The sequence below is a fragment of the Oculina patagonica genome, chromosome 1, assembly GCF_052425735.1.
Source record: "Oculina patagonica isolate OP01 chromosome 1, crgOcupat, whole genome shotgun sequence".
NCBI classification, from domain to species: Eukaryota; Metazoa; Cnidaria; class Anthozoa; order Scleractinia; family Oculinidae; genus Oculina; species Oculina patagonica.
Window position 1 is genome coordinate 24,663,786 of NC_135758.1, and position 18,981 is coordinate 24,682,766.

At 38.9% G+C, this 18,981-nt stretch overlaps 3 protein-coding genes across 4 annotated transcripts in view; 1 reads left to right on the plus strand and 2 right to left on the minus strand.

Annotated features, from left to right (window-relative positions):
* LOC144643569 (multivesicular body subunit 12B-like) overlaps positions 1–3,593 on the minus strand; it is a 10,935-nt gene extending 7,342 nt beyond the window's left edge. The window contains exons 1-2 of the mRNA XM_078502880.1: positions 3,344–3,593; positions 1,708–1,797 (exon numbers count right to left, since the gene is read on the minus strand). Coding sequence (XP_078359006.1) covers positions 1,708–1,797; positions 3,344–3,424 — 171 coding nt within the window. The 5' untranslated portion in view covers positions 3,425–3,593. The remainder of the gene's footprint in view (positions 1–1,707; positions 1,798–3,343) is intronic.
* Positions 1–18,981, minus strand: part of LOC144642197 (uncharacterized) — a 210,725-nt gene that overhangs the window by 165,591 nt on the left and 26,153 nt on the right. The window lies entirely within an intron of this gene.
* On the plus strand, positions 4,170–18,212 carry LOC144642437 (uncharacterized). 2 transcript variants are annotated; one of them, XM_078501389.1, is made up of 12 exons: positions 4,170–4,370; positions 6,553–7,001; positions 8,952–9,261; positions 10,335–10,466; positions 11,427–11,498; positions 12,440–12,569; positions 13,305–13,479; positions 14,073–14,177; positions 14,718–14,916; positions 15,205–15,545; positions 16,348–16,554; positions 17,016–18,212. In XM_078501389.1, the coding sequence occupies exons 1-12, from the start codon at positions 4,178–4,180 to the stop codon at positions 17,451–17,453; spliced, it is 2,751 nt and encodes a 916-aa protein (XP_078357515.1). In that variant the 5' UTR covers positions 4,170–4,177; the 3' UTR covers positions 17,454–18,212. The 2 variants fall into 2 exon arrangements, with proteins under 2 accessions (XP_078357515.1, XP_078357524.1); XM_078501398.1 differs by having other exon boundaries at positions 6,568–7,001.

Here is an 18,981-nt window from a genome sequence, read left to right on the forward strand (position 1 = left end):
CACGAACAAAGTATTCTGTGTTGGCCTGTCACCTGCTTGTTCTATGCTAAAAATGTCATCTCTTTTCAGCCCGTTTCAGGTATTACCCTTAATCCTGTGTCAGTTCTTCATCTTCTTTCCATGTATCGTTCCTTATCCGCGCCGCCATGTTATTTAACTACTCCCTCCCAATGCTTCATGGGCTATGGCACTCCTGGGCCATGTCAATTTTTTTTTTTTTTTTTTTGCTATGGCACTGGTGGGCCACAGCCGTTTTTTTTTTTTTTTTTGAAAAAAAAAATAATAAAATGAAATGAATAAAAAATAAAAGAAAAAAGATAAGTACAGTATGTGGCCCAGTTCTCGGCCGGGTCCAGTTCTCGGCCACTTTGTGTTCAACGCGTTTTTTTCACGCCACAGTTTTTTCCTTCAGACGATAGACTGATTCTTGTGATCTTAGTATCTTGTGTTTGATCTTTCAACTCGCTATAGAAAGCTCACACATCGAGTTTATGCCAAGGTAGGTGAATTTGTTTTTTTCGAAAACTTGTTTGTTTACAGCTCCTTAAAATTCATGGATGTAGTTAAATTTGTATTTTGTCCGTGAGCCCCTACCAAACGAGCTAATTTTTGGCATATAAAACTTAGAATAATTCAGCTTTCTGCTTAAGTTAACTTTTTGTTGAACCGTTGTATTTTTTTGGTCTTAATTTGCTTTGAAATTTTTTTTTGTGCGACTTTTGAGTATTTGCCAGTTCTCAGCCACCCTGCTCGCTATCACAGTTTAGTGCTTTTGTTTTAATATAATTTCATCTGCTGCAGCAATAATGAAAGAAAGAAATGTTTTAAAAATAAGGTTCAATTAAATATCTAAGTTTTGAGCTGACTTTTGTCTTTTCTATTATTTCTACAACACCTAACTCTTTCAAGACCTTTTCACTGCAAAATAAACCATCTAAACGCATTGGTCACACAACGTAGTTCTGCGGGTTTGCCAGACCCTGCACATAGGCAAGCAACTAGGCCGGCGCGTTAAAAACCTTCTTTTCCAAAGTAAAACAAAGTCTCATAAAATAATTTGGGATCAACATAACATAAATAAGTTTAGTGATTTTATGACTGTAGAAATTAATTGAGCTTTTTTATACAGAATATTACGCACAAGCTTTTTGGTGGCCGAAGCTTTTATTTTTATTATTGCTCAGGCAAATTAATTATTGACCGGTCGATAGCTTTACAACAAAAAGCTGAATATAATGTAGTTAGCTCTGGGCGAAATTTCAAGTTCCTGCGGTTCTTCTGAGGTAAGAAATACAAGTTTACGTCAAAAGTGGCCGGGAACTGGGCCCCATACTGTAAAGTAAAAAATACAATATTAAAATAAAAACAAAAATAAAATAAATAAAAGAAAAAAATTGGAAAAAAATAAAAAATAAGTATAAAACAATAAAAAATATATATAAAAAGGAAAAAAATGTTAAAATACAGCGTAAAATACTATGGCACTAATGGGCCACCATACCCCTCTCTGAAAAAAAAGATCTCTGTAGGAAGATCAAGGAAACCGTTTGTTCGTGTAGGTTGAAAGGTTAACAAAAAAATACTGTCAGTAACAGAAATTATTAATTTAACATCAGTTAAAATTAATCATTTGACTTGTATAACTATAGCTGTACATGTAGCTAGAACTGAAATTGAAAGCCGTATTTAAAGTTTACATGACTGCACCTCTCGTGTGAAGCAGAGAAAACGTTTTCCCTTATGTCGCCAAGTACTGTCAAACATCTGGCCATCATATCCTTGGACAGTCTTTGTAAGCTTATTGAACAAAGAAATAGTTAATTAGACTTAGAGTCAACAATGCTATGCACATGGAGTGAATGCCACATGTACATTTTGTGGTTTACTACCGAATTAGGTAGACTGTTTTTTCGGAGCCGCACCAAACAGTTGCCGTTGGCCACAAAGACGTGTGTTTTGGGTCACGTGGGTTACAGCTGTCAAATGAAAAGGTAAACGCATGTGAGCACATTCCTTTGCTCGTTGTATAACCTGTGATCAGGTGTTTGTCATTCGACCGTTAATTCATTCACCGGAGAATAGACATGTCTGCGGTTTTATGCAAATTCAGGTCGTGTCACGTAATTGTAATGAGTGCTGTTTTGGGATCATTCTCTGTTGTTTAACATCGTTTTACATTAAATATACTTATTTAAGTGAAAAATAATTGCTCCGAGACTGTTGATGTCGTCTCCAAACAGAAATACATCCAAAAACTGCACATATTATGATTGTGTGCACAATCTTTGATTTGCATAAAGCACACACCTTTAATTCCCCAGGGGCCAGGACAACCATCCCGACGCACGTTCAAATTTTGGCGCGTTACAGATCGACCAATCAGAAGTGTTTTCATTGTTTCAACGAGATCTAAGGAATGTGCTCACGTGCGTTTACCTTTTCATTTGACAGCTGTAACCCATGTGACCCAAAACACACGTCTTTGCGGCCAACGGAAACTGTTTTGTGCGGCTCCGAAAAAAAAGTCTACCTAATTTGGTAGTACATGTAAATTTATCTTTAGTTTAAAATTTTTCAAACCAGTTTTAATTATTTTTATTGCCTTTTGTTCCAAATTATCATTAAGAAAATGAGATGATAAAATATAAAATAAAAACCAATTTGAAGAATTTTTTACCAAAGATAAATTCAATCCACAATGTACACACGTACATGTTGCTTGCTTCCAAAATATGGCAGTTACAAACTGTCCTTAGCAAAAAATTGGACTTGGGGGGGGGGGGGGTTTCTCCCTAAAATTTACTATTGTGCCAGTGAGTCTCTGAGAGTCTTGACCTGTTCCAGAAAAACATTGCAAAATAGGTACCCTGTTCCAGACAATATCCACAATGGAAATAATTATGTAGATAGATATAAAAACACTAGCGTATACATCACAAAGCGCTCACTCTGGCTCACTTGACTTCTTCTGTGGCTCGGAGATAAAGCGATGAGAGAAGCGGAGTTTCATAGCCAAACTTGATCGTGTTTAATCAAAATTCTGGGGAAAAAATCGACCCTGTTCCAGAGTCAAAAGGGTGATTTTTATACCCTGTTCCAGAGTCAAAGAGGCAAAAAGCATACATAATTGTCATCTTATCTTATCTTAGCTCTCTAGCCCATGATTGATTAAATTAACCCTATTTTGAACAACAGGGCGCCACGAAGTTGAGGCCTGTTGGCTATGTCTGCTTTGCCTGTTTGCTGTTTGTTACGCCTGCATGTCCACTGAAATGCAGTATACGTAGCTGATGAAGTTATTAGTAGTTTTATTTATTCAGAATAAAATTCCTTGCCACCTTACCATAAAATATCCGGCTGGACATCGCTCTCTCTGGGAGACAATCTTGATGTCTGTAATAGGTGGGTACTGAGCTGTTTGCATTTCTGTTTAGCTAACGTTCTTCTCTCTCCTTCGAGAGCTCAACAGGCTAGAATTAAACTTAATACCGTTCACCTTAAACTAATACATAAGAAGATGTAAACTGCAGAAATAAGACGCAAACTGCAGAACCTAAACTAACGAAATAAAACCTTTTCAAAGACACACAGTATATCTGCCGTTCAGCGGAAAGAATTACAGAAAGATTATTTTGGGCATCGAGCGAGCTACCTGGTACCCAGGCTCCGCTTTGTTCGTACGCGGGAACGCGGGTGTCTCGCAATGGAATATGGGAATGGTGTTTTGAAACATGGTGATGGTGTTACCGTGTTTGGGTAGGGTGGGGTGGGGCGGGGGTTGTTGGTTTGCCTTGATGAGCAAATCCATGGTTTACAAGATGCTTATAAAATTGATTATTATTATTATTATTTTACTCCCCGGGTAAACTCCTTAGTGTCACCACTTTTATAAATTTTAAGCAATAGACGCGCATTGAGAATTTTCCCGATTATCGAGTATTTTGCCCTAAACAAGAGAATATGAAGTCCATAGTCATATTTTATTGGTCCCAAGGGTGTCAACCTTACTGCATTTCTACGCTGATTACGAGACAGAACTCTCCAAACGTTGGTATCAACCTTACAGATGGGACGAAGTGGCTTTCGGTTGCGCTCGGTTCCTGGTCGGTAGCTTTCCGGAAAATATCCCGGCATGCACCTTGCGGTCATCGGCAGGTGATGTGTTTTGAGAAAGAAGATGGCTTCGATCGATGGAACAGGAGGGGCGATCAGCGCCGAAAAGACACTAAATTGTGAAATAGAGAGCTTTCATACAGTTACAGAGCAACAGCTCGAGGGCGACGCTTTAGCTGAACAAGGCAGAGACCCTGGTACTTCATACAGTTTCTCAGGAGAAACAGAAAGCGAGAAGGACAACAACCCGTCAGCTGGTATGAGCTTCCAGATTCTCTCAAATTTTATCCTTTGGTTTAGCTTCCATCATCTGTGAAATAGGAGAATTGATCATTTAACCCTATTTCTTAAGGGAATTTACTTAGTAAACGACTTTATAAGGTCTAAGTGTGACATAAGAGGTTTATTTCTGTATCCGCTTATAGCCAAAGCAACGGCGAATTTGTGCTTCGGATTAAAGAATAGCACACATAAAATAACTGGTTTGTATATTCGCTTGCGTTCCATCTGTCTTCAGCGTTATAAAATACACTTTAGTTTTTGTTCTGCTCGCTTGATTTCAGGGATTCTGAACCGTAAATAATACCGATATCTGTTGTCTTACAGGGTCCAAAACCCCTTAAATTATAAATGTCACGATGCTTGCACGGTTTGTACATGCAAGCTTCATGTTTCTAAGACTTCGAAAAAAATTTGATTCCTTGATATTCGATTTCCAAACATTTTCTGTCAAATTCATTTATCTGTTCGAATGAAATACGTTTACAGTAATCACAAGTTTTCGACTGAAATAACTTGCATTTTGTAATTTAGCTCTCAGTGTCACCCATAATTTTCTGGCCAGTACTTTCCGCTGCATATGTCAGAAAGCTTTGTGTGGTTTTACTGGGTGATTTTGGTGGTTTAGAGCAGTTTAAAGTAATCAACGTTTTGTTTGGTTTTGCATTAGTGCAAAATTCAAAGCCATTCCTGATTGAGTTTTTAGATTGCTCCAATTTTAGATTGCTATGTAGACGCCATTTTGATTTTATTGACACATGACTCCAGACTTACCAAGAGCTGAGTTCAATGTGGTATTTTTTTCAAACATGAATATCGGCAAAATCACTTGACACTGCTCGGCATTTATGGAAATATGAGGGCCACTTTATTTTGGCCTGGCCTAAGTGGCCAATTACAATCATGTACATGGCAAATTTCAGCCCGGGCTGAGATTTACTTGATGAGAGTTTCATCCAGGGCTGATACATGTAATTTTAGCTTGGTTTGTGAAACCGGGCTAGAATTTTGACACACCTTGTTTGGTTGTTAAAAGAGTCAAATTGGGGGAATGTGTAACAAAATAAGGCTATTTCAGCTCACTTCCAAAACGAGCAGAAACAGCTTAAAATGGTTGGAAAAAGTGAAGAATGAGTTTTTATACTGACTGTTGTTGACTAAAATGCTAAAAAATGCATCATGCCAGTTCGGAGAATAAAATCGCATGAATAAATGGCCTATACCGCAATGCTGCAAGTCCCAATGTCCCCTTCTGATTACTTTGGTTTTATGGCAGTCAATTGGCAAAATTATGCTGTATTGTGTGGTTCCAGAAAATGCCCATACTCCCCCACAAAAGGAATTAGGGTGGGGTGGGGTGGGGTGGGGTGTCTTTGGAAAAATCCCTTCCATGGGGGAGGAACACAACATGGATATGTAATTTATGGAACTACACATTCTACATCAACATGTATGTAGACCTGTTTGCTTTTTACATGTTCATGTACTGTAGACCTTCAAAAGGGGATTTGCCCCCCCCCCCCCAAAAAAAAAAAAAAAAAAAAAAAATTAATAAACATTCCAGTAAAATTGTGTATAATTTCCAAGGGTGTATGTACATGTACACTGTACATGTAGGAGAGTTATGACGCAAAATCTTGGAAATTCATATTTGAGGAATACCTACATTGTATATTAGTCCCTGCCAGGGTAAATTCTGATTATTAAGAGACATGCCCAAAAAAGAAGTGATGGAACACAGAATGTAATCAGGATGAACAACATCCTTTCTGTTGAACCCCGAGAGCGATGTCAAGAGAGAACCCCGAGAGCGACGTAAAGAATGATGAAACACCAACAAAGGAGATTTTTAAATTCAGAAAAGCAACACAGGATCCCTCCCTGGCAGGGCCTCCTACATGTAGAGTCAAACTGCGGGGAGCAGGGTGACTCAACCTAATGGTACATGTTACAGTATGTGTACAGTACACCTTACATGTATGGAACAGACAAAAAATGATTATTTTAATATGACATCACCTATTGGCTTTGTAGTGCTTTAAGTTAAACCATGCCCTGTATCTCATGAACCCATGAAATTACATAATTTGCACTGTACATGTACTGTATGCGTAAAATTGTCATTGTTTCAATTTTAAAGTCTGTCATTTAACTTTGAAGCTTCATCTACTTCAGAGGAGGATGACACCGAATCTGAACTACAGACTTCAAGGACACCAAATACAAGTGCACTAGAGACCTTAGTACGCACTGCCTGTGAAAGTCTGGCAGTATCGACACTCCTTGCTGGAGGTTCATCCTCAAATAACCTGCTTGATGCCCCTGGTCAAGAGGCATCTAAGGATGCACCAACTACCCACAGCTCAAGGTTGGGAATGGTAGCCGACAGCTCTAGTGGTGGCTCAAACCTTTATGCAGCATCCACCAGTGCTCTTAACCAGTCTTCCTCAGCAGAGGATTCAGTGTTTAGTGTCATTTTTGGACAGAACAGGGATCATAACAGCAGAAGTACTACTGAAGAGCAACATAGTACATCACCATCCAAAGAGTTACAGGAATCATCTTTGGACTTAACCCAAGGCAGCCTATCAGATATTGGAGATGGCGAGGTATGTATAATTGAGCATACAGTGTATGCATGAAATTCATTCAAATGTGTGGTTCCTAAAAATTTCCATACCCTCCCTGTTGTGAAGGATCATTTTAAATTCTGAGGGTAAAAGAGGGGTCTGAAAGGCCAAAAATTTTGAAGGAAAAAAGGAACCTCAACTGGATATTTCCAGAAGGGAGGAGGGTTTTAAACCTAAAACCTAAAACCCTCTGAAGGAAGAATATGGGTGAGCGTATTTCCTGGAACAACTAATTTTTACACATAAATGTCCTGACCGTACATCAGTTCATGTACATATACATGCATAGCAGTTAACTGTAACAACTCTCAGTTGAGTCGCACTTTTTACTCGGGCAAAGCCGAGTCAAGTTTCGGTCATGTTCTTTTATCATTGTGTCATGATTGTCCTTATAAGGATGAGCCAATAATCAATACCAAAATATTCAGTATCGTATACATGAACTGGACCAGTGCTGTCATGCGATATCTCAGTTTACAGCTCATCTGGTAATATTATACTGTATTCCAACAAAGGTCACCTGGGGTGAAATCATTGTCACCAATTTTCAGTCTCTTACATGTACCTGCAAAAACTAAGTTATGCAAAAGCACATGAAACGCTCTCTGGCCTGAGTAAAAGACTTAGTGTTTGTTCCTTGTTTACATGTACAGTCGACTCCCGATAACTCGAACCTTCAAGGGAAATTGAAAATGGTTCGAGTTATCGGGAGTTCGAGTTATCGGAAGTTGATAACAAAATAACGGAAATAAGGAAAAAAACGGTGTTTACTGATTTTCTATTCATACAGTGTTGACCGGTGTACATTTTAAACAAATTTAATTGGAGTATAGAAGAGCCAAGAGAAAAAGGTACAATATACTTCTAAATCACTGTATAAACCAGAACGTAACGTAACGTGAAACAAAGCAAACCAGCTGCGAACATCGTAGGTTTCAAAGAGAACAACGCTATAGGCTACTGCTGCAGAGTTTATGCCATTTACTTTTCCGTGAAGTGGTCAGTTAATTCGTCCTGGCGATAATCCTTAAACGTTTTCTAAGGTTGGATCTGAAAGAATAGGTATCACCCTCCACAAACAAACTGAACATCTGTAGCACGTCAAGTACGTTAATGGCGTGCCACAATTTGTTGAGGGGCGTTTCGGGAACGGCTCTGACTCGTGTACGCTTTTATTTCAAAATAAATACAACGTTTTGGACTACAGTACACTGTTTGTTTTGTCTTTTCACGTCTTGACAAACATGGTTCGAGTTTTCGAGGGTAAAATTATATAGAAAATGACCTGAAGGGAAATGAAAATTGGTACGAGTTAGCGGGAGATTCGAGTTATTGAGGGTTCGAGTTACCGAGGGTAAAATTACAGTAAATGTATGACGGGAATCCAGGGGAAATCGATTTTGGTTCGAGTTAGCGCGAGGTTCGAGTTAGCGAGGGTTCGAGTTATCGGGAGTCGACTGTACTTATAACTTTTCATTCAAATTGGCTTTCTGTAAGAACAAGGTGCGTATACGATGGACGCTTATTTCTGAGCGGTACTGTACATGTACATCATGCAGCAATATTAATATACCGTAGAATTCCGGTTATAAGCCCTGGGCTTATACAACTTTGTAAGGGTTTTTGGATGGGCTTATAAGCGGGGGGGCTTATATTCGGGAGAGCTTATAAGCGGAAGGAAAAAAACGTTTCGAAACGAGCCTCGAAAGTGTTGATTGAAATACGTTTTTAAGTTAAAAACGCACAAAAAAGCAACATTTAGCCCTGTTCAGTACTGTCATCCGGTAGAGGGGGGCTTATAACCGGATGTATTTTTTTGTTTCCAAGGTGATGGGCCTATAACCGGGGGGGCTTATAACCGGAATTTTACGGTATAGTATAATATTGTAAACAATTTGCATTGCACCTTGCTCTTTCCACCATTTTAAGGGTTCCTATGAAGAGATGGAAAGTAGGAGATCAAGTGAACGAGAGCGGAAGAGAAAACCAATGAGATTCCAATCCGCATCTGAGGATGAGCTCAAAACAAAGAAAAAGAGGAGAAGAAGGCTGAATCCTCTTCTCAGAATTCCTCGTCGTGATCCTGGCATTCCCTTCAAGTGTGACTTGTGTGGTTCTCCATATGTAATCAACCCTTCAAGACGGGGAAACCGTCCTAAGCTGTCTTCTCATCATCCTAGTCCTCGGCATAAAGTTGATCCAGCAACAGGGAAGACCCTCACTCTGTGCAATGCTTGTGGTAGGTCTAGTTGAACACATATATACATTTGTAGATATATCCAAGAATACAGTCATGTGTGGACGTGTGGTACTTTTGCTTGGAATAATTTTGGAATTAAATTATACATGTGTACAGTAACCATCAGAATTTTGACCCAGGTTTGCAGGGATGTCGCTAAGGGCCGGCTGCCGGCTTATTTCACCGGCTGAAAGAGAACTTACGTCCGGCTGTTGATGAAGTGGCTTAGTGTTCTCTTAGCTACATGTACATTCCGGGTTTGTTTAATAGCAAATTGATAGCCTTTTCAAGTGTTAACACATTTCACTGCATCTTGAATATCGCATATCTTGATCAGAACCATCGAACATACATGTACATGTACCAAGGAATGTACCAAACTTCTCGATTGCTTTCAACAATATGAAGGCTGCTTATTGCATGGCTATTATTCTTTTATACTCTACAGTAGGTTAAAAAATAGGTTTTTTTTTAATTTTATATATATATACAGTGGAAGCTCTCGTAAGCGGACACCCTCGGGACGCGAAAAAAGTGTCCGTAACTGGAGCTGGCCGCTTACGAGAATGGTTCTCGTAAGCGGCCACTAGAGGTGTAAGGGATAGATGGCTGCTTACGGGAGCTTGCCCAGCTAACAATAACCAGACAGACGTGGATAACGACAAAAAAAGCACTGAAATACGTTACTGTAATCTCTAAAATAATTGTGACGAATGGCTATGTGAAGTTGATTAATAAAAACAAGATACAGAGGTTGCTAAAAAGGATTTTCTTTGTGGTGTCCACCTATGGGAGCTTAAAAACAAAGAAAAAGTCTAAGTCGTAATCTCCGAAAGTGTCCGCGGCCGCTTACGGGAATGTCCGCTTACGAGAATGTAAAAATACAGAGTTTGTATGGGAGCGTAAAACGGGGTTTCAAACAAGGTGGCCGTAAGTAGAGCTGTCCGCTTACGAGTCAGAGTATCCGTTAAGAGAGCTTGGACTGTAATTATACATGTATTTTAATGCTATGTTATTCAATATTGAAGGAAGCAGTCATTGTTGAAAGTCTTTTTGTTAATTCCATTATTTAGGTTTGTCATTTGATCGTCCAAAGAAAACAAGAAGAGAGCGCTGTGAGCCAGATCCAGAGGAAAAGAAAAAATATCAAGAGGAGGCAAACCAGTTTGCGATGTCTTTAGTAGAAGGACTGGGAGACCCTGATGGTAATATGAAATTGTTTTACTAAAATGTACATTGTACATGTATCTACATTTCATTTAATGTCATCAATTATTTAAAACACTAATCATATGATCATAATTTATGGTCACATGTTTTGCTTAGATCTCCTGGTTAGAATTATAATAAAGTCCAATGTTTTAAATTTTTTCCAGTAATTGTTCTGATGTTTGACAAATGAATGCCCAATCATTCATTATAAACATGTACTGTAATTGCACATATTAATGTCATAGTGTCAAATTTGTACCTGTCTCCTCGTCCTTTACAAGATAACATAGGGGTCGACAATTTGGCATTGTTGGCTCTGTGGACTCTTCCATGGTTTTTTAAGGCAATTCTTGGCGGGGGGAGGGGGGGGAGGGGGTGGGGGGACTATTAGACCCAGGGCATTTAAATAAGACGGCAGCATCTAATACAAACTTTACATGTACACCTCTTGCGGGGGGGGGGGGGGGAAGGGTTAAATTACATATGAAGCATTTATTTGAGAGTGGATATTGAATTGTTTATGACTCGTTGAACAGTGCATTGTTGCATTGAAATCTAAACTCAAACCGTTGAGCAACTTGATTTGAACCATTGAACAAGGCGTTAATAATTAATGAAAAGCAAAGCTTTGAGAAGAACTGATAATAATCAAACAATGAAACGCAGTGAGTGTTCAAAGCTCTGAAACACGTACAATGTGTTGGTTGAATGTTGCAACGCAGAACGCTAAAAAACTTGAACTTTCTTATGTCAGGTTTTCCAAACATTAACGGTATGTGCTTGCAAGACAAAGTTTGCAACATTCACGTGCAAATGAAGATTTCATTCGACATGCAATAATTATTTATTTACATACAGTATGTATCATCACATGATTGGGGAGTTATAAAGAATTTTACCCAGGTACAAGATTTGACTGGTTGTTTGTACAGTACATGTATGTTGCATTTCAGCCTCAAGACTCTGCTGTCCACATTTTAAATTTAGAGCATGTGGCTGTTTACAGACCTATATTATTGGGGATGGTAAGTAAATTCTGTGGATGTTAACTTTAAAAAGCAAATTATTACCATAACTCAATACAATTTTATGTATGTTGTTGTTTTGAAATACAACATTTGTAGTGACAGTAGCACAGACTTGCATGTAATTCGCTTTTCTTCACCAAAGTTCGAAAAAAGTGCTGAGGTGTAGCCTGCAGAACCGCTCAGGTGATTTAGAATATGGCAGAGAGCAGAGCACTATACATGACATACCTTATTATAGGAAATTAACGATACATGTTATTAACGCGAATTTCAAAAATTTGCGTTAATTTTATTTATGTTAATTAATATAACACGTTTACTATAAGCATTTAACCAGAACTTTTCTTAAACTCGCGTTAATTTTATTACGTGTCAATTTTGTTCGCGTTGTTAAAATGCCTCGTTATATTCCTATAATAAGGTAAGAGAGAATGCGAACTTCAATGGTGACAAGGCAAAACATGAAAAAGAAACCACGGGCACCTAGTGTGTTATTGTTTTGTTTTGATTTTTTTATTTATTAATATTGATGTAGTTTGATTACACCTGCTTTCAGTGTTACATGCAGAGCTACATGTATCTTTCTACATCCATATGCCTCTTTCGACATCGCCTTTTGACGTCCTGGAATGAGCCATTCAAAACCAAGCAATTTTACCAGTGTTGGTTTCAGGCAAATGAGCCCATAAGTTCAGAAGCTCATGCTAGTGGGCTGTGATTGGCGGATTTTGATCTGCCTTGCTTGTTTCGCACATTGAAAGATGAATGTTGATAGAAAGCAACTATGCATGTAACACTGAAAGCAGGTGTAAATGTATCAATAGGTAATGTGAGAAAAGCGTGACTATTTATTGTAGACGCCCACGTGTTAACTGCATGAGCATAAATTAAAATTTTACATAAGTTGAAAGAAGCATTTTTGTTTTTGTATCTTATAGGAAATAACATGCAAGAATCACGCGAAAGGGCAAACGATTTGCTGCAAATGCTCAAGAAAGCAAAAGAGCTGAGTTCTAAAAAGTGTTATGATATTGAGGAAATCAGAAACCAAGCAAAAACCACAAAAAGGTACATGTACAAGATCTGATGGTCTTTATTATGTTTTATTCATTCTTACAAAATGTAGCTAAAATACATTGTATAGATCTATTGAGTTTGTGTGTGCTATGTGTACACATGTACACACTTAATACATGTACATGTACACTGTATGTACATGATGTTATTATTTTTAAGGACTTAAGTGAAAACAATAGCCTTGTGGTTCCCCATAGTTGAAGCACAGGTCAAGTACTGCAAAAGGGGAAGATCACTGGCCACATCAATAACATTATTGCCTTGAGTTTTAAGTTGGCCTTTTCAGTTACAGTGTATATACATGTATGGAGCCACATTAAATGATGTAACTTGTAACCCTTGGGAACTCAACTTAAGGATTTGTTGTTACTTGTTCCAATAAACTATGAGGGCTTTCATTAAGTTTTTTAGCAGCCTTTACATTGAAGTTTTTACCCGTAGCATTTTTCTCCGTAATGCGAGTGTTACATGACATTAATAAACAAACAATAAACAACTTCACTCATAACATCAAGTAAGCGCAGCCATAACAGGTGTTAGTGGTAACGGCCCTTAACGACAGTCCTGTCAAACCATATAATTACGGTCAGCTAGTTGAGAAAAAAATGTCAATTGGGATGTCCATTAATTTGGGGTCAAAATTTCTGATGAACTTGTTGACTCAAGTTGAAAAAAAGGATCTAATAAGATTTAATTTTGTGGTACTTCTATACTGTATCTTGACAGGTCTAAAAACATTGGGCTTGGTAATGGTCAAAGAAAGTCAAGTGAATTTGAGGAATATATACTGGAGAAAAGGAAGTACTTGCGGGACACTGTAAAATTATGTGAACGAGCCACCCAACGAGTACTGCTTTATTCCAATAACTTCTTACATAAAAAGCTCAAGACTGACCCATCAGTAAGTGATTTTAAGACATACATGTATACTACATTGTATATAGTGTAAGTCTTTACATGTATTTACTAATAGTTTACAATGTATTGTATACTGTACTACATTAACACCATATTTTCTTGATTAAATGCCTCCTGCATTTATCTCAAACTTAGTCTGGTAGACCCCGCAGTTATGTGACTCCTGTAGTTTATTGCGGTTTTCATTAAGAAACGGTATTTATTCATTAGTTTTAACAAACATGTATATGGCTTATAAACCTTCTGCTTATTATAAATTATTTACATGTGTATCCAAAAAAAATTCCTGTGGGACCTATTTTTTCAACTCCGCCTTGGAAACCCAGCATTTTTTTTTTTTTCAGTACCCGGTATTTAATTGAGAAAAAGAATACTAACAGTAAGTAAGTGCAAATTGCATTTATCAACAGTTTCCTGGTTTCTTGCGCATGTTGCAATAATCAAAATGGTGATAAAAAATCAGGGGCCTTCCAATTTTGAATATAAGAGTTTTGATAACGTCATGTGGAAACAAAGAACTCACTGGAATGTGTGTCAACAAAGTAATGTACTTGTCGTTGTTCATTACACCCTCAGAAACCACTTAGAATTATAAGACAGAAAGGAAAGGCTGCTCTTGGCAAGCTGAAAATTATTGAAGACCTCCCTAAAGAACGTTGTTGTGTGGACAACTGTGTAATGGTGAGTGTACAGAACCCAACTACAGCTCTTCCTTCTTGCTTTCCGCTTGTATCCATGTAATGGGCTGAAGCTAGGCAGCCATTCTTCTTTTGGCTAATGCTCCTTTCGCATCCCCTTTGCATTTTACAGTGCCAGTGATTGTTTTATTGATCTGTTCCAATTCAAAGAACTGACGGAATGGTTGCAAGCTGTTTACTCTTGGTTATAAAAAAAATTCAAAACACCTAGAAGGTACCAGAATACTGCTTTGTGGGCATTGCCAAGAGTCATTTTCACTCCTATCAGTTCCAATTTTAACAAATTAACTGGCACTGGCAATTGTTATAGTGACATCTTCTCTTAAAGTGGTCTGCCTTACAAATATGGTTACGATTCACGTCATGTCTGAGATTACATGTAGATAAACCAATCCACCAATTTCAACCCCTAAAAGGAACAGCAAGCACCCCGCCATCATTTTCATAGGGAGAACCCCCTCAGTACTTGTACTGTGCAGGTTCCATTGTTTAACTACTCAATTTGTAACCCTTGAATTCACAGATTGCCATGACACACACAAATTTGTTGAAGCAGTGGCGTGATAGAGCTGTCTCAGGTCAGACAGAAGCGCGGAGAGTTCTGGCTGAGATGTTGACTCCTTCAGGAGGGGCTCGCTCAAATTGCTACAAATTCATTTCTTGGGTGACAGGATGTAGTCATAGCACAATTGGAAGAGTCAACGAACAGATGAAGGAAACAGGTGAGCGGCACTTGTACATATAAATGCCATTATCATGTAAGTAAACTAGACCTCTTTAGTTTCATGTGAGAATTGCTCGTTTCAGATCATGTGATTTTCTCTAAATAATTCTTCTTTTATCTATCTAAAGAAATATTCGTTTCCATGTGGATAAGTTTAAATTTGAAATATCACATCATCTGAATCTCAAATGGAAAAATAAACGAAGCTAATTTGGTCTATTGGAGACAATAGGTTTATTTTCAAGTTATGGCTCTTGTTTATTGTTTTTTAATCTCTTTCTTACAGGGGGAGATCGGGAACCTCCATCTCATGGCCTGATAAGATGGTGGCAGGAAAACCCCAAGCCTAAGAAACCCAAGACCAAACCTGTAACTCAAGAACAGGCACAGGTTGATACTGTGCAGCAAGTGGCATTGCAGCAGATCCAGCAGTCGCTGCCACAGGTCAACATTCTACAAGCTGCAGTCAGTTCAGCTGGCCTATCAGCAGTCATGATGCAACCTGCAGTGTCATCTGGGATGCCAGCACTTACCACTGTCAACACCTCCCAACTGGCACAGACACAACTGCTTCCTACTGTTACATTTACTAATGGTACAATTCAGGTGCAGGCTGCACCAATCCAGGTTAGTGTCCCTGTGGCCCATTCAGGCTAGTGGGCTTTGTACACCCATTCAGGTTAGAGTGCTGTGTGGTTCATTTAGGTTACTGGGGTGTGTAGACACATTCAGGTTAGCGTACATGCTGTGTACAGTTGAATCTCGATAACTCGAACCCACAGTAACTCAAACCTCTTGCTTACTCGAACCTTTTTCAATACCCCTCCAGGTCTTTTTCTTACTAATTTTACCCTTGATAACTCAAACTCCTGTTGTCTCGTACCCTTTTAGATTTCCCTTGAAGCTTCAAGTTATCGGGATTCAACTGTAGACCCATTCAGTTTAGTGCACTGTGTAGGCTCATTGACATTATTGTAGTGTGTAGGTTCATTCAGGTTAGTGTACTGTGTAGACCCATTCAGTTTAGTGTACTGTGTAGGCTCATTGACATTAGTGTAGTGTGTAGGTTCATTCAGGTTAGTGTACTGTGTAGACCCATTCAGGTTAGTGTACTGTTTGGGCCTATTCAGATTAATGCACTGTATAGTCCAGCATGCATTCTACACTCATTCTGGTTAGTGTGCCTTTACGGCCTGTGCAGGCTGTTTTCATTCAGGTACAGTTGTAAGTGTGACTGTTGAGGTTGCACCCATTCAGGCTCATGTGCTAGTACCGGATGGGCCTATTGAGGTTAATGTCTCCTTGTAAGCTTCACTTCATTAGGAACATGTACAGTAAGTGTGCATGTGAAGGCCTGCGGACCTTTCCCTCCTTCTCTTCGTTTTACCAATGTTGAAAATGCCTGCAACTACTATTTTGTTCTTTTTAGATTCAAACGACTCAGCCAATCCAAGTGCCTCAAGTCCAGGTGCAGGTCCAACAGCAGTTGCAACAACAACAAATACAATACCAACAGCAGATCCAACAACTCCAGTTACAACAGCTTCAGCTGCAGCAGCAACAACAACAGCTTCAACAACAACTCCAGCAAACACAACAGCTGCAGCAGCAAGCATCGCAGCAACTGCAGACACACGTGAGTATGCCTGGCTGTGGGTTTATAGGACTGTAGCTATATGTACCAAACAGGAGCTTGGCCATTGTTAGCGTGGTACACTTTCCATGCTCACCGTCAGTAATCCTTACGTGTACTTACTTATTAGGGTCTGCAATTTTGGAGAACTTTTCTCGAAAAAAAAAATTGTTAAGCTTTTTATGATGTAGGAGTGAATTTGAACATCCGGTCATGCTAATAATTGAAGACCACTTATTTTTATCGCAAACGACAACAGTCAATTATCAACTAGATCTTGCCGAAATTTATACAAATTTGTTAACCGCTCCGTGACAAATTTAAAAACCTAACGACTCGAGCGCTATACATGTACTGTACCTTCGTTGGATACCTTTTCAAGTTTTAATAAACTAAATATTCCACTTGCTCACCCACGCAGCATAACAGCTTCTTGTTTTAAAAACTAACCTGCTCTATTTTAGGTGGTACATCAGTTGCAATCAGCAGTACAGCCAATCCAACAGCCGACTACTCAACAACAACAGCAGCAACAACAACCTCCACAAACACAACCATCTCCACAACAACAGCAACAACCACTGCAGCAAACTCCTCAACAATCAACTCAGGTTCAACAACAGCCTCCACAGCAACCTGAATCTCAAGAGACACCTCCCAACGTCACCATCACCATGGCAACGTCTAATACGTTAACAACAGCCGCTCTGCAAGGAAACCTTACCGCCACACAGGCGACACCGCTGAACACAGACAGCTTGTTTGCCACAGACGCGTTTCACATCCTCAGTGCTGTGCAACCGCAAGTGGTCACGCTGCCAGTCTCGCCCCAGTCCACTGTTGCTCAAGCTGTGCCTGTGTCTTTGATCCAGACTCCTAACGGGCAACAGGGCCTGCAGTAGATTGAGTAGTTGCTGGACGAGTGTTGAATGTAAAGTGTTTCGATTTAGCCATATTTGGAGATCATTTCTTATTGGCAATAGGTGGACCATGGGTGGACCTCAAGGTGGAAAGCGTATAGGTGAATGAGAAGTTGTAACTTCAATGAAGAAGCAGCTTAGCTATTTCTAATTCCCAAAGTGATCATTTTGTTATTTCTCCTTAGAATATCAATAAATTGTTAAGTAGACAGTCAGGTGATAAGAATAAGAAAAGCAATCAACTGTCATAACATATTATATTGTTTTAGTAACAGTGTATATCAAAAAATTTTCAGATCTAACATTAGAATAAATTTATTGTAATTAGTAAGGTCAATTCATATCCTGACTTTGGGATTGGGATGAACAAGCTAAGCCGCCTTTACAATCTGTAATTATTTCATCCTGTATCATGTAAATGGTCTGTAAAGCACTGAATTAACGTGCCGAAAAGTAAGTCCCAGCTAGGGTGTTGTTCAAAAGGGAACCAAACAAAAAATAACCACATGAACGGTGAAAGGGGAATTACATTTAATGCTTGCTGTGTAAATATGGAGAAGTGTAAGTACATGCTGCAAGGCTCGTGATAGCCAAATGCTGCCAGCTGTATATTGAACCATCTGTGCCAAGAATAAAAATGTATACATTGCCTGTAAATTACTGCATATTTACAATAAACTGTTTGTGTATTAAAAGCTATAATATATAGGTTAATAGGTAAAGATAAAGCTTTTACTATTAAAGCTACAGAGGGCTTTGTGTTCAATTGCAATCGGTATGCCCGAGTGGGAACTCCTATATTAATATTGGTATATGCAACCCCGAATGGGTGTCTTTTTCTAGCTGTCTTGTTCAGAAAATGGGTAAACGATTCTGCAAAGTTGGTCAAAATGAGTACGGTTTTGCCTTCTGGTCTGAAATTGGGCATGGTTTTTATGGAAACCACAAGAGTTCATTCACATAAGCATATTTATCGCTTCGCCTGGCTTTTCATCTTCAAATGAAAACGACAGGAAACAAAGTAACCAAAACATATCATTCTGTGTGGTTGCTTACTTCGAATGCGCAAACGGCCAGGTCTGAAAATGGCTTAGTAAAACGTGTTGGTCTGAAATAAAGGTTTCCGAATACTGGGCAGCACCCCTCCCCGCCCAAAATTCCAAGGAGAGACCCTTTCCGCACACCCCCGATCAGAATGAAAGAAATGAAATTCTACTTAAACGCGCAAAGATATACTGGCTTACTAACGTTGACGCCAAATTCTCTTTCATTTATATTTGCCAACTGTAAGGTTCACTGATTTAATCCTATATCAATAATGCGAGGTGTGTACATATTCCTCGCGAAGCGAGGCGAAGGCCGAGCGTAGCGGGGTGTATAATTTTGTCCCTCAAAAGGATCAGGCGGGATGAAATCTCGTGTGGAGTTTACGGTCATATATATTTCTATATATATATCTACCTTGATTTGATAAAAGGTGTCTACCGAATTTTGACACAACACTATAGTT